Source organism: Mercurialis annua, linkage group LG2 (genome assembly GCF_937616625.2).
Source record: "Mercurialis annua linkage group LG2, ddMerAnnu1.2, whole genome shotgun sequence".
In the NCBI taxonomy this organism is placed as follows: Eukaryota; Viridiplantae; Streptophyta; class Magnoliopsida; order Malpighiales; family Euphorbiaceae; genus Mercurialis; species Mercurialis annua.
This window is the reverse complement of record NC_065571.1, coordinates 23,296,504-23,310,202: the sequence shown is the minus strand read 5'-3', so window position 1 is coordinate 23,310,202 and position 13,699 is coordinate 23,296,504. Positions and strand designations below refer to the sequence as shown.

The following is a 13,699-nucleotide window of genomic DNA, read 5'->3' as shown; positions in this document are numbered from 1 at the left end:
AACGGAACTTTCGATAAGGACTAAAAGAACTTGGACGTTTAAGGAATAATTAAAACTTAGAGACGTTTTAATTAGATTCTCTATTAATCAAAGTGATTAATAGTTAGAGGACTATGAGTTGAGATTAAGATTGAATATAGACTAGATAAGTTATATATCTAGTAATGTTAGTATAGTCTATTCTTTAGAGTTAGAATTCATATTGCAATTGTGTTTAATAATTGTTTTCTAACTAGATCCGACGAGCAAGCAAGTTACCGGACCAGGAGAGCAGAGGGTGACCGAGAACTGTTTTGTGGATAACGGTTTTGTGAGTTCGCATATTTACTTTTGAATATTGATGCCAAAACATTTATAACTAAAAATGTGGTTGAAATTGCATTGCATAGAGTCGATTTGAAACCAATATATAGATCCACTGGAACATGCTATCTATTGGGCAACAATAGAACTGTGTGATCACCGGTCTTAATAAAACATTTCATTGCATACTAGTTGGGTTCTTTGGCCAGATGCTTGCAAAGCGGCCTAGACCTAACAGGTTATCCTGGGGAGCCAGTAATTCAATTTACGGCCCAGCAAACCTTACACAGAGATAAGATGATTGTGATAACATAAGTTCACATTTCATCCTGTGTTAAACAAGAGAGCACGAACTGTGACATTAATCACAGTTAACCAAATGGGGTTTCTCTTAGGGTTTCATTTGGATCAGTTATTTGGCTGCACAAAGTGTGTTTACATGCGATTTCTGCTTTTATTAATATGCTTGAGTAACTATGTGAATTCACTCATATTTGACCCCCGTTGATTTCCCTTTTCACAGGTAAATGATATTTTGACGTGACAGGACTTCAAATTCTTTCTCTGGAAGTTGTAACTAAATAAAGGTCACTCTAGAGCTGCAGTGTAGTTCTAGCTCCGAACAGTAGTTCAATTGTAATTGCTTTAACTCTTATATGAAACTACTGTCAGTATCATTTTGGGACAAAAGCATGTTTTTATAAAAAGGGCTTCTGCCAGTTGTTTATAAGAAACTGGGTTTTGATAAAAGCTTTGTGAATAATTATTTGGCATGCTTAAACCGGTTATCTATTATAATTACTAGTTTGTACCGCTGGCATTGTTTTCGGACAGGGTTGTGTCAAGATGTGTGTAGTTTACACTTATTACCCTAAGTCCAGTAATGCAATTGTATGGTTTTGATTACACGTTTATCTGAAGGTTTTCAAATACTTGTGAAAAGAGACTGAGACCTTTTATGTTTTCAAAACGCAAAAAGTTTTTACTGTTTTTCCTAGGCTTGCTACGGGTTTCGGAACAACCATTCCCATTCCCTAGCGCCGGTCTCGACACGAGTTTCTAGGCGGAAATCGGGTCATGACAGTTTGGATTTGTTTCATAACATTTGTAAACGTTTGGCTTTAATCGCTAAAAAGGTGGAACGTTTGGATTTGTTTCGTAACATTTGTCAACGTTTGGCTTAAATCGCTAAAAAGATGAAACATGTGGATTTGTATCGTAACGTTTGTAAATGTTTGGCTTAAATTGCTAAAAAGGGGAAATGTCCGGATTTTTTTCATACCGTTTGTAAACGATTGGCTTAAATCGCTAAAAAGATAAAACGTTTGGATTTGTTTCGTAACATTTGTAAACGTTTGGCTTAAATCGCTAAAAAGATGAAATGTTTTGATTTATTTCGTAATGTTTGTAAACCTTTGGCTTCAATCGCTAAAACGGCGAAACTTTTGGATTTGTTTCGTAACGTTTAAACGTTTAACATAAATCGCTTAAAAGTTGAAATATTTGGATTTGTTTCGTAACATTTTAAAAGTTTGGTTTAAATCGCTAAAATGGGGAAACATTTGGATTTGTTTCATAATGTTTGTAAACGTTTGTCTTAAACTGCTAAAAAGGTTAAATGTTTGGTTTTGTTTCGTAACGTTTGTAAACATTTGGCTTAAATTGCTAAAAAGGGAAAACGTTTGGATTTGTTTCGTAACGTTTGTAAACGTTTGGCTTAATTCGCTAAAAAGGTGAAACGTTTGGATTTGTTTCGTAACGTTTGTAAACGTTTGGCTTAAATTGCTAAAAAGGTGAATCGCAAGGATTTGTTTTTTAATGTTTGTAAACGTTTAGCTTAAATTGCTAAAAAGGTGAAACGCGTGGATTTGTTTCGTAACTTTTGTAGACGTTTGGCTAAAATTGCTAAAAAGGTCAAACGCTTGAATTTGTTTCGTTACGTTAGGAAACGTTTGGTTTAAATTGCCAAAAAGGTTAAACGTTTGGTTTTGTTTCGTAATGTTTGGCTCAAATTGTTAAAAAGGTGAAACATTTGGATTTGTTTCATAACCTTTGTAAATGTTTGGCTTAAATAGCTAAAAAGATGAAATGTTTGGATTTGTTTCATAACCTTTGGAAATGTTTGGCTTAAATCGCTAAAATGGCGAAACTTTTGGATTTGTTTCGCCGTTTAAACGTTTAACATAAATCGCTTAAAAGTTGAAATGTTTGGATTTGTTTCGTAACATTTTAAAAGTTTGGTTTAAATCGCTAAAATGGGGAAACATTTGGATTTGTTTTATAATGTTTGTAAACGTTTGTCTTAAACTGCTAAAAAGGTTGAATGTTTGGCTTTGTTTCTTAACGTTTGTAAACATTTGGCTTAAATTGCTAAAAAGGGAAAACGTTTGGATTTGTTTCGTAACGTTTGTAAACGTTTGGCTTAATTCGCTAAAAAGGTGAAAGGTTTGGATTTGTTTCGTAATGTTTGTAAACGTTTGGCTTAAATTGCTAAAAAGGGAAAACGTTTAGATTTGTTTCGTAACGTTTGTAAATGTTTGGCTTAAATCGCTAAAAAGATGAAATGTTTTGATTTATTTCGTATGGTTTGTAAACCTTTGGCTTCAATCGCTAAAACGGCGAAACTTTTGGATTTGTTTCGTAATGTTTAAACGTTTAACATAAATCGCTTAACAGTTGAAATGTTTGGATTTGTTTCGTAACATTTTAAAAGTTTGGTTTAAATTGCTAAAATAGGGAAACATTTGGATTTGTTTCATAATGTTTGTAAACGTTTGTCTTAAACTGCTAAAAAGGTTAAATGTTTGGTTTTGTTTCGCAACGTTTGTAAACATTTGGCTTAAATTGCTAAAAAGGGAAAATGTTTGGATTTGTTTCGTAATGTTTGTAAACGTTTGGCTTAAATTGCTAAAAAGGGAAAACGTTTGGATTTGTTTCGTAACGTTTGTAAACGTTTGGCTTAAATTGCTAAAAAGTTGAATCGCAAGGATTTGTTTTTTAATGTTTGTAAACGTTTAGCTTAAATTGCTAAAAAGGTGAAACGCGTGGATTTGTATCGTAACTTTTGTAGATGTTTGGCTACAATTGCTAAAAAGGTCAAACGCTTGAATTTGTTTCGTTAGGTTAGGAAACGTTTGGTTTAAATTGCTAAAAAGGTGAAACGTTTGGTTTTGTTTCGTAACGTTTGGCTCAAATTGCTAAAAAGGTGAAACATTTGGATTTGTTTCATAACCTTTGTAAATGTTTGGCTTAAATAGCTAAAAAGGTGAAACGTTTGGATTTGTTTCGTAAAGTTTGTAAACATTTGACTTAAATTGCTAAAAAGGTTAAACATTTGGATTTGTTTCGTAATGTTTATAAACATTTGGATTAAATTGCTAAAAAGGTGAAACGCTTGAATTTGTTTCGTAATGTTTGTAGATGTTTGGCTTAAATTGCTAAAAAGGTAAAACGCTTTGATTTGTTTTGTAATGTTTGTAAACGTTTGGTTTAAATTACTAAGAAGGTGAATCGCTTGGTTTTGTTCGTATCGTTTGTAAACGTTTGTCTTAAATCGCTAAAAATATGAAATGTTTGGATTCGTTTCGTAACGTTTTAAAAGTTTGGTTTTGTTTCGTAATATTTGTAAATGTTTGGCTTAAATCGCTAAAAAGGCGAATCGTTTGGCTTTATTTCGTAACATTTGTAAAGGTTTGGCTTCAATTGCTAAAAAGGTGAAACATTTGGATTTGTTTCGTAACGTTTGTAAATATTTTGCTTAAATCGCTAAAAAGAGGAATCGTTTGGATTTGTTTCGTAACGTTTGTAAACATTTGGCATAAATCGATAAAAAGGTGAAACGTTTGGATTTTTTTCGTAACGTTTGTAAACGTTTGGCTTAAATCGCTAAAAAGGTGAAACGTTAGGATTTTTTTATAACGTTTGTAAACGTTTAGCTTATACTGCTAAAAAGCCGAAACATTTGGATTTGTTTCGTAACGTTTGTAAACGTTTTGCTTAATTCGCTAAAAAGTTGAAACGTTTGGATTTATTTCGTAGCGTTTGTAAACATTTGGCTTAAATTGCTAAAAAGGTGAAACGCATGGATTTGTTTTTTTACGTTTGTAAACGTTTGGCTTAAATTGCTAAAAAGATGAAGTGCTTGGATTTTTTTCGTAACTTTTGTAAACGTTTGGCTAAAATTGCTGAATTGAATTTGTCTCGTTACGTTTGGAAACGTTTGGTTTAAATTGCTAAAAAGGGGAAACACTTGGTTTTGTTTAGTAACGTTTCGCTCAAATTGCTAAAAAGGTGAAAATTTGGATTTGTTTCATAACCATTGTAAATGTTTGGCTTAAATAGATAAAAAGGTGAAACGTTTGAATTTGTTTCGTAACGTTTGTAAACGTATGGCTTAAATCGCTAAAAAGGTGAAACGTTTGGATTTGTTTCGTAACGTTTATAAACGTTTGGCTTAAATTGCTAAAAAGGTGAAACGCATCGATTTGTGTCGTAGCGTTTGTAAATGTTTGGCTTAAAATTGCTAAAAAGGTGTAACGCTTAGATTTGTTTTGTAACGTTTGTAAACGTTTGTAAACGTTTGGCTTAAATTGCAAAAAATGTGAATCGCTTGGTTTTGTACGTAACGTTTGTAAAAGTTTATCTTATATCGCTAAAAATATAAAACGTTTGGATTTGTTTCGTAACGTTTTAAAAGTTTGGTTTTGTTTCGAAACGTTTGTAAACGTTTGTCTTAAATCGCTAAAAAGGCGAAACGTTTGGATTTATTTCGTAACGTTTGTAAATTTTTGGCTTCAATCGCTAAAAAGGTGAAACATTTGGATTTGTTTCGTAACGTTTGTTAACGTTTGGCTTAAATCGCTAACAAGATGAAATGTTTGGATATGCAACGTTTACAAACGTTTGGCTTAATTTGCTAAAAAGGTGAAACGCTTTGATTTGTTTCGTAGAGTTTCTAAACATTTGGCTTAAAATTGCTAAAAAGGTGTAACGCTAGGATTTGTTTTGTAAAGTTTGTAAACGTTTGGCTTAAATTGCAAAAAAGGTGAATCACTTGGTTTTGTTCATAACGTTTGCAAACGTTTGTCTTAAATCGCTAAAAATGTTAAACGTTTGGATTTTTTTTGTAACGTTTTAAAAGTTTGTTTTTGTTTCGTAACGTTTGTAAAGGTTTGGCTTAAATCACTAAAGGCAAAACGTTTGGATTTATTTCGTAACGTTTGTAAACTGTTGGCTTCAATCGCTAAAAAGGTGAAATATTTGAATTTATTTCGTAACGTTTGTTCAATTTTGGCTAAAATTGCTAAAAAGGGGAAACATTTGGGTTTGTTTCGTAACGTTTGTAAACGTTTGGCTTAAATCGATAAAAAGGCGAAACGTTTGGATTTCATTCGTAACGTTTGTAAACGTTTGGCTTAAATCGCTAAAATGTGAAACGTTTGGATTTGTTTTGTAACGGTTGTCAATGTTTGGCTTAAATCACTAAAAAGGGGAAACGTTTGGATTTGTTTCGTAACGTTGGTAAACGTTTGGCTTAAACCGCTAAAAAGGCGAAACGTTTGGATTTTTTTCGCAACGTTTGTAAACGTTTAGCATAAATCGCTAAAAAGGTGAAACGTTTGGATTTGTTTTGTAACGTTTGTCAACGTTTGGCTTAAATCGCTAAAAAGGAAAAACGTTTTGATTTGTTTCGTAACGTTTGTAAACGTTTGGCTTAAATTGCTAAAAAGGTGAAACGTTTGGATTTGTTTCATAGCGTTTGTAGACGTTTGGCTTAAATCGCTAATAAGGTAAAACGTTTGAATTTGTTTCGTACGGTTTGTAAATGTTTAGCTTAAATCGCTCAAAAGGAAAAACGTTTGGATTTGTTTCGTAGCGTTTTTAAACGTTTGGCTTAAATTTCTAAAAAGGTGAAACGCTAGGATTTGTTTCGTAACTTTTGTAAACGTTTGGCTTAAATTGCTAAAAAGGTGAAACATTTTGATTTGTTTCGTTACGTTTGTAAGCGTTTGGTTTAAATTGCTAAAAAGATGAAACGCTTGGTTTAGTTTCGTCACGTTTGGCTTAAATTGCTAAATATGTGAAACATTCGGATTTGTTTCGTAGCGTTTGTAAACTTTTGGCTTATATCGCAAAAAAGAGGAAACGTTTGGATTTGTTTCTTAACGTTTTAAACGTTTGGCTTAAATCGCTAAAATGGGAAAACGTTTGGATTTGTTTCGTAAAGTTTGGCTCAAATCGCTAAAAAGGTGAAACGTTTGTTTTTGTTTCGTAACGTTTGTAAACATTTGGCTTAAATCGCTAAAAATGTGAAACGTTTGGATTTGTTTCCTAACATTTTTAAACGTTTTGCTTATATTGCTAAAAAGGTGAAACCCGTGCATTTGTTTCGTAGCGTTTGTAAATGTTTTACTTAAATTGCTAAAAAGGTGAAACGCTTGGATTTGTTCCGTAAAGTTTGTAAACGTTTGGTTTTGTTTCGTATCGTTTGGATTGTTTCGTAACATTTGTAAATCTTTGGCTTAAATCGCTAAAAAGGTGAAACATTTCGATATGTTTCGCAACGTTTATAAACGTTTGGCTTAAATCGCTAAAAAGGTGAAACGTTTGGATTTTTTTTTTGGTAACATTTGTAAACGTTTGGCTTAAATTGCTAAAAAGATGAAACGATCGGATTTGTTTCATAACGTTTGTAAACGTTTGGCTTAAATTGCTAGAAAGATTAAACGCTTGGATTTGTTTCGTTTTGTTTGTAAACGTTTGGTTTAAATTGCTAAAAAGGTGAAAAACTTGGATTTTTTTCGTAACGTTAGGCTTAAATTGTTAAATATGGGAAACGTTTGGATTTGTTTCATAACGTTTGTAAACGTTTGGCTTATATCGCTAAATAGGTGAAACGTTTGGATTTGTTTCGTACCGTTTTAAACGTGTGGCTTAAATTGCTAAAATGGGGAAACATTTGCATTTTTTTTGTAAAGTTTGTAAACGTTAAGCTTAAATCGCTAAAATGGGGAAACGTTTGGTTTTATTTCGTAACATTTGTGAACGTTCGGCTTAAATCGCTAAAAGGTGAAACATTTGGATTTGTTTCGTAACATTTCACTACAAAAAATTTGGCTTCTTGTGACAAAAAAATATGTGACAAACTATATTTTGTCATAATAAATAGGTTAGTTGTGACAAAAAAATTATTTTGTCACAATGAGAGTTCAATGAAATGATATTGCGACAAATACATATTGTGTCAACCATTTTTGTCACTATAAAAAATAATTATGTTTGTTGTGACTAAATATTTTGACAAAAACATGTTTTGTCGCCGTAATTTAAAATATTTTTATTATGACAAAATTATTCTTATCATAATATTTAAAAAAGTTGTGACAAATTTTATTTTGCAGCAATTAGATATATTTTGTCACTATAAAATGTAATTACGTTTGTTGTGACAAAGTATTTTGCCAATAAAAGATATTGTAATAAATTATTATTGTGTCAAATTTTGTCGTCACTTATAAAAAAGTAAATATGTCTTTGTGACAATGTATTTTGCCAAAACAAATGTTTTGTTTTCGTATTTTAAACCTACAGTTATAACAACTGCATATGGACCTGATGTCAACCGTATGTCAACCTTATAAAACACAAACATAAACTCTTTCCACTACTGTTTATTGTGTCAAATTTATTTGTCAATAAAAAAAGTAAATTTTTTTTTCTGACAAAATATTTTGCCAAAACAAATGTTTGGTTCCGATATTTTAAAAAGACAGTTATAATATTTATTGTGTCATATTTATTTGTCACTATATAAAAAAGTAAATATATTGTTGTGACAAAGTAATTTGCCAAAAAAAATGTTTTGTGCCTGTATTTTAAACTATAGTTCTAATAACCGTAAATAAACCGTTTATTGACCATATGTCAACCTTATGAAACACAAAATACACACAAAATAGAGAAAGAAAAACTAATTGCAGAAAATAAATGGTAAAATAGAAAATATATACAGTTATAATGAAAAAATAAATTTTAGCATAATATTTAAAGACTTTAGTAACGAATTTATTTTTCAGCAATTAATTAAACTTATATAATGTTGTGATAATTAAATATTGTGTCAAATATTTTTGTCACTATAGCAATTAATTGTGTTTGTTGTGACAATGGGTTTTGACAAAAACTGTTTTGTCACTGTATATTAAAAATACAGTTATTATGATAAAATAAATTTTATCATAATATGTAAAAATATTGTGAATAATTTTATTTTTCAGCAATTAAGCGAAATTAAATGATATTGTGATTAATAAATGTTTTGTCACCATGGAATTGAAAAAAAAAATATGATAACAGGTTTAAATGGGTTATGAAATTATATTTTATTTTGATAAAAAAAGGTATATGACAATTAAGATTCAAATATCCAAATTAGGTTAATCGAAGCACTCTTCATTAGGGAAAAACGTTTTTTGCTGAATATTGACACCACACTACCGCATCAATTCCATACGTTTGTACGCTTCTCACGCCGCCGCACTTTCATTGATTTGTGTTTGTTGATGCTTATTTGTCCAGGTATTTTTTAACTTATGAAAAGAGACTAAATTGATTAATGTAGGATGAATTTCACATTCAAATTGCTTATTTGTTCAATTGATAATTTAATTTTTTAACTGATTCGTACAAACTCGAGGTCGGGCTTAAAACTCGACGACTTATCACCTATTCTCGAGTTTATTAGCTCAGTAAAATCAAGAACTCGAGGTTTTGCTTCCATTTCGTCGAGTATTAAGACTTACATCAAGTTTGTGCTTTGACAGAGATAAAAAAGTCGAGTTAAGGATGTAACTCGTCGAATATTAAGCATGACATCGAGTTTAACATTGCAAACGACGTATAAACTCGAGTTAAGTTTAAAAATTCGTCGACTATATAGGCTGACCTCGAGTATGTTTTAACAGTAACACTAACCAAATGTTAGCCTTGTTTTAGAACTGCAGGTAGTTCAGGGAAAGAAATTGGATATATTTTTAAAATAGCTAACGGTATCTGATTTGTAATGGGTAAGTTTTAATTATATTTTCAATTGATAGATTTGTACCAAATATTGATGTTGCCTAATATATTATTTTGGTATTAAAGGGACGCCATCAGACAAAAGTTGGATGACGTCGTACCGATTTAGTTCATGTTATATTCAAGGGGTCAAAAATTTTCTGAATGTTGCAAAAGACTTTACTGATTCAAATGGCAGAGTTCGATGTCCATGCAAGAACTGCATCAATATTTATTTGAAGCCATTGCAAGAAGTAAAAATGGATCTATATCAATATGGAATTAGTGAAAACTACACAAACTGGGTGCACCATGGTGAGACTTCTCAACCTCGTGATAGTTTAGATGGCTCTATTAATTCGGACAATGAATTGGAGGATAGTGGAAATGATGTTTCAGAAATGTTAGATGATATGTGTAATGCAACTTTTATGGACACCGACATGGAAGACAGACTTCCCAATCAAGATAATAACATGCTAGAAGGAGAAGTAGCAAAATTTGCTAAATTGTGGAATGATTCTCATTGTGAACTATATCCTGGAAGTCAAAAATATTCAAAGCTCTCTTTTCTTCTTAAGATGATTAATATCAAAGCACTCACAAATTCTAGTAATAAGTCATTTTTTTCGAATTTGGAGTTGTTCAAGGATGCACTCCCGAGAGGAGAAACCCTTCCAAGCTCAAGTTATGAGGTTAAAAAATTGATGCGTGATTTAGGACTCGGTTACGTAACTATTGATGCTTGTGTAAATGATTGTGTGCTATTTTGGAAGGAAAATGAAAATCTTGACACGTGTCCAACTTGTAAGGCCCCTAGATGGAAATTAGGTTTCGGAAAACGCAAGAAGGTTGCTCAAAAAATTCTTAGACACTTCCCTTTAGTACCTAGACTTCAGAGGTTATTTATGTCTAAAGATATTGGTGAAAATATGAGGTGGCATAAGGAGAAACGTGTAGATGATGATACGATTAGACATCCAGCTGATGCTACGGAATGGAAAGATTTTGACCAGAAATATGCTTGGTTTGGCAAAGATGCTCGTAACGTGCGACTTGGGCTTGCTAGTGATGGATTTAACCCTTTTGGAAATATGAGCACGAGTTATAGCATGTGGCCGGTGATTGTGACGCCATATAACTTACCACCATGGAAATGCATGAAGGAGAATTTTTTGATGTTATCTTTGCTTATTCCTGGTAAGGAATCTCCCGGAAATAATATCGATGTATATTTAAGGCCATTAATTGATGAGTTAAAAGAGTTATGGGAGACCGGTGTGACAACATATGATGCATATAGCGGTAAGAATTTTCAATTACATGCTGCATTATTATGGACAATAAATGACTTTCCAGCATATGGAATGTTATCTGGATGGAGCACAAAAGGAAAATTGGCATGTCCTGTGTGTAATAAGTGGACGTGTTCGCTAACATTAAAAAATGGAGTGAAGCAATGTTACATGGGTCATCGGAGATATTTACATGCCCAACATTCTTGGAGAAAAAGCAGAAAATTTGATGGCAAACCAGAGCACGGGTCAAAGCCTGAAGAGTTGTCAGGAGATGAAGTTCTAAGGCAATTAGATTTGCTTCCAAAAAGCCTTGTTTTTGGGAAGACACCTAACCAAAAAAAGCGTGCACGTGGTCCTGAAGAGCTCAATTGGACAAAGAGAAGTATATTCTTTGAATTGCCTTACTGGAAAACATTAAAATTACGTCATAATTTAGATGTAATGCATATTGAGAAGAATATATGTGAAAATATATTGGGTACGTTGATGAATATTGATGGAAAATCTAAGGATAACATTAAGGCTCGAATGGATTTAGAAGCAATGGGTATAAGAAAAGAGTTACATTTACAGCAAAAGGGAAATAAATTTTTTATGCCACTTGCTTGTTATACATTACCGAAGCCTGAAAGGAGAAAGTTTTGCGAATGGTTGCAGTCAATCCGGTTGCCAGACGGATATGCTTCCAATCTTTCTCGATGTGTAAGTGTTCAGGACTGCAAAGTTATGGGGATGAAAAGCCATGATTATCATATATTCTTGCAACGGTTACTTCCAGCATCAATTTGTGGGTCTTTGCGTAGTGAGGTTTACACTGCATTATCAGAGTTGAGCTCTTTCTTTAAGGAGCTTTGTTCGAAGACTTTAAAAAGATCTACAGTTAAAAAGTTGCAGAGCGATATCATTTTGATAATATGTAAACTTGAGATGATATATCCTCCATCTTTTTTCGTGGTAATGATGCATTTGGCAATTCATCTGCCACGTGAAGTAGAATTAGGAGGCCCTGTTCACTATAGGTGGATGTACTTTATTGAGAGGTTAGTTGATAAGGAAATTTTATTTTTAGTTTTCTTGCTGCAGTTTTAACTAATTTTTATATATCTATATGGTTTATTCACATTTACAACAAATTTGTTGTGCAGGTTCTTACGTACTTTGAAAAATTATGTACGTAACTTAGCTCGACCGGAGGGTTCAATTGCTGAAGCGTATATCACTAAAGAATGTTTGAACTTTTGTTCACTGTATTTTCATGGTGTTGAGACAATATATAATCACGTTGAGAGAAATAATTTTCCTGTGCAAATAGGAGTGGAAAATGGATTTTCCATATTTTCAAACAATGCAAGACCTTTAGGAGCTACAGAATATAAAACGTTATCCCATTCTGATTTTGAAAAATTGCAGTGGTATGTGCTTAACAATTGTGAGGATGTTGATGAATATCTTAAGTAAGTTATTTTATTTTGAAAAAACAAAGACTTTAGAGTTTCAAAATAGCTTTATTTTACACTTTTTATCTAATTTTATAAACGTTGTGCAGGATTCACATTGAGGAATTACAAAAGGAAAGTGTTATAGATGTGCGAAAAAGACACCAGGCAGGATTTGCCAGTTGGTTCAAGGAGTGTGTAAGTATGATGCTATAAAAGTACTAAATATTGAATTATGCCTCTAATTTCACCATTAAACTTATTTTTCAGGTTGGACGCTTACGTGCTACTGGTTTGGTTGCAGCAACAGATCATATATATGCGTTGGGATTAGGTCCTGATATACGAATTGCTAGGTACAGTGGGATAATTGTCAATGGAGTTAGGTTTCACACAGTTGAGCGTGATAATTTTCGTCGGACTCAAAATAATGGAGTTTCAGTTACGGGAGAGCATAAGTCGAAAGAAATCGAGTTTTATGGTGTGCTAACAGATATCATTGACCTCCAATATGTTAATGGGAATCATGTTTTCTTGTTTAAATGTGATTGGTGGGATGTTGGCGATAAAAATGGAATTAAAACAGATGGCAACTTAGTTTCTGTTAATGTGAGCCGTAAATGGTATACAGGTGATTCTTTCGTGTTGAGTTCTCAAGTACAACAGGTTTTTTATGTCAGCGATATGAAAAATGGAGGTCATTGGAAAATTGTGCAAAAATCATTTCACAGGAATATATTTGATGTGCCAGAAAAGGAAAAAGTGTGCAATGAAGATTCAATATTGAATGATGAGCCCTATCAGCAATACGAGGCAGATAATAGTCATGAAGTCGATCAAAATGGTGGTGAAAATTTGGAACTCTTGCATCCTATAGATGTATTACCGGATGAAGTTGATGTTGGTCAAATGTTTCAAGGTCAAAACTCAAACCCGATTTATTCTAGCGATGAGGAGGATGATACTACGATCAATTATGATGATGCCGACACATGATCCTTCACCTCCACATACACCGGAGAGTTAAGGTTAGTAACAACCAAAATATTTTGATTATTTCATATCTATATGCTGTCATTCATTTGGTTTCAGGGCATTACTTTTCTTCCTGAAATATCCTCTGTTTTCCAAATTGCAGATAAGATGGGTGGCTGATTGCATAGTTGGTTCTAAATATCTAATTCTGGATACGCTGTTTTGGAGACTTGGAGGTGCAGTTTTGAAGACGTGGAGCAGATGTATATGCATAGCTGTTGATTATGGATTTAGTATTTTGAATTTGGAGGTTTATGTATTTGAACATAAGTAGGTTTAATTGTGATAAACTCATGTGTTATTAGTAGGTCTGAAATGTTATTACCAAGTATGAATATTTCTGAATGCTATTATCAAATTTGAATATTAACACTTGTTAATTCTAGATCATTGTACACTAATATTTTTTTTGACAAAACTTTAAATTTAAGTTTGTTAAATTGTTATAAATTAGGATAGTTAGATGACTTTTATTGATTAACTTTTCTTATAAAGCCAAAGAATAAAAATTGATAAATTTAAATATTTATGAATTACAAATATGTAATTAATTTGTTACATTGGTCTTTT

At 32.3% G+C, this 13,699-nt stretch overlaps 1 protein-coding gene across 1 annotated transcript; it reads left to right on the top strand.

Moving 5' to 3' along the window:
- The first annotated feature begins 8,653 nt into the window (after window positions 1-8,653).
- On the top strand, window positions 8,654-13,090 carry LOC126668362 (uncharacterized). Its single transcript, XM_050361568.2, has 5 exons — window positions 8,654-9,368; window positions 9,448-11,698; window positions 11,804-12,112; window positions 12,205-12,292; window positions 12,365-13,090. Exons 1-5 carry the CDS (start codon window positions 9,365-9,367, stop codon window positions 13,088-13,090), a joined length of 3,378 nt encoding a protein of 1,125 aa, XP_050217525.1. The 5' UTR covers window positions 8,654-9,364.
- The last annotated feature ends 609 nt before the right edge of the window (window positions 13,091-13,699 follow it).

Coding starts and splice junctions, on each gene's coding strand:
- LOC126668362 (XM_050361568.2), top strand. Junction 12,113..12,204: donor GATGTTGATGAATATCTTAA/GTAAGTTATTTT, acceptor AACGTTGTGCAG/GATTCACATTGAGGAATTAC. Junction 12,293..12,364: donor CCAGTTGGTTCAAGGAGTGT/GTAAGTATGATG, acceptor CTTATTTTTCAG/GTTGGACGCTTACGTGCTAC.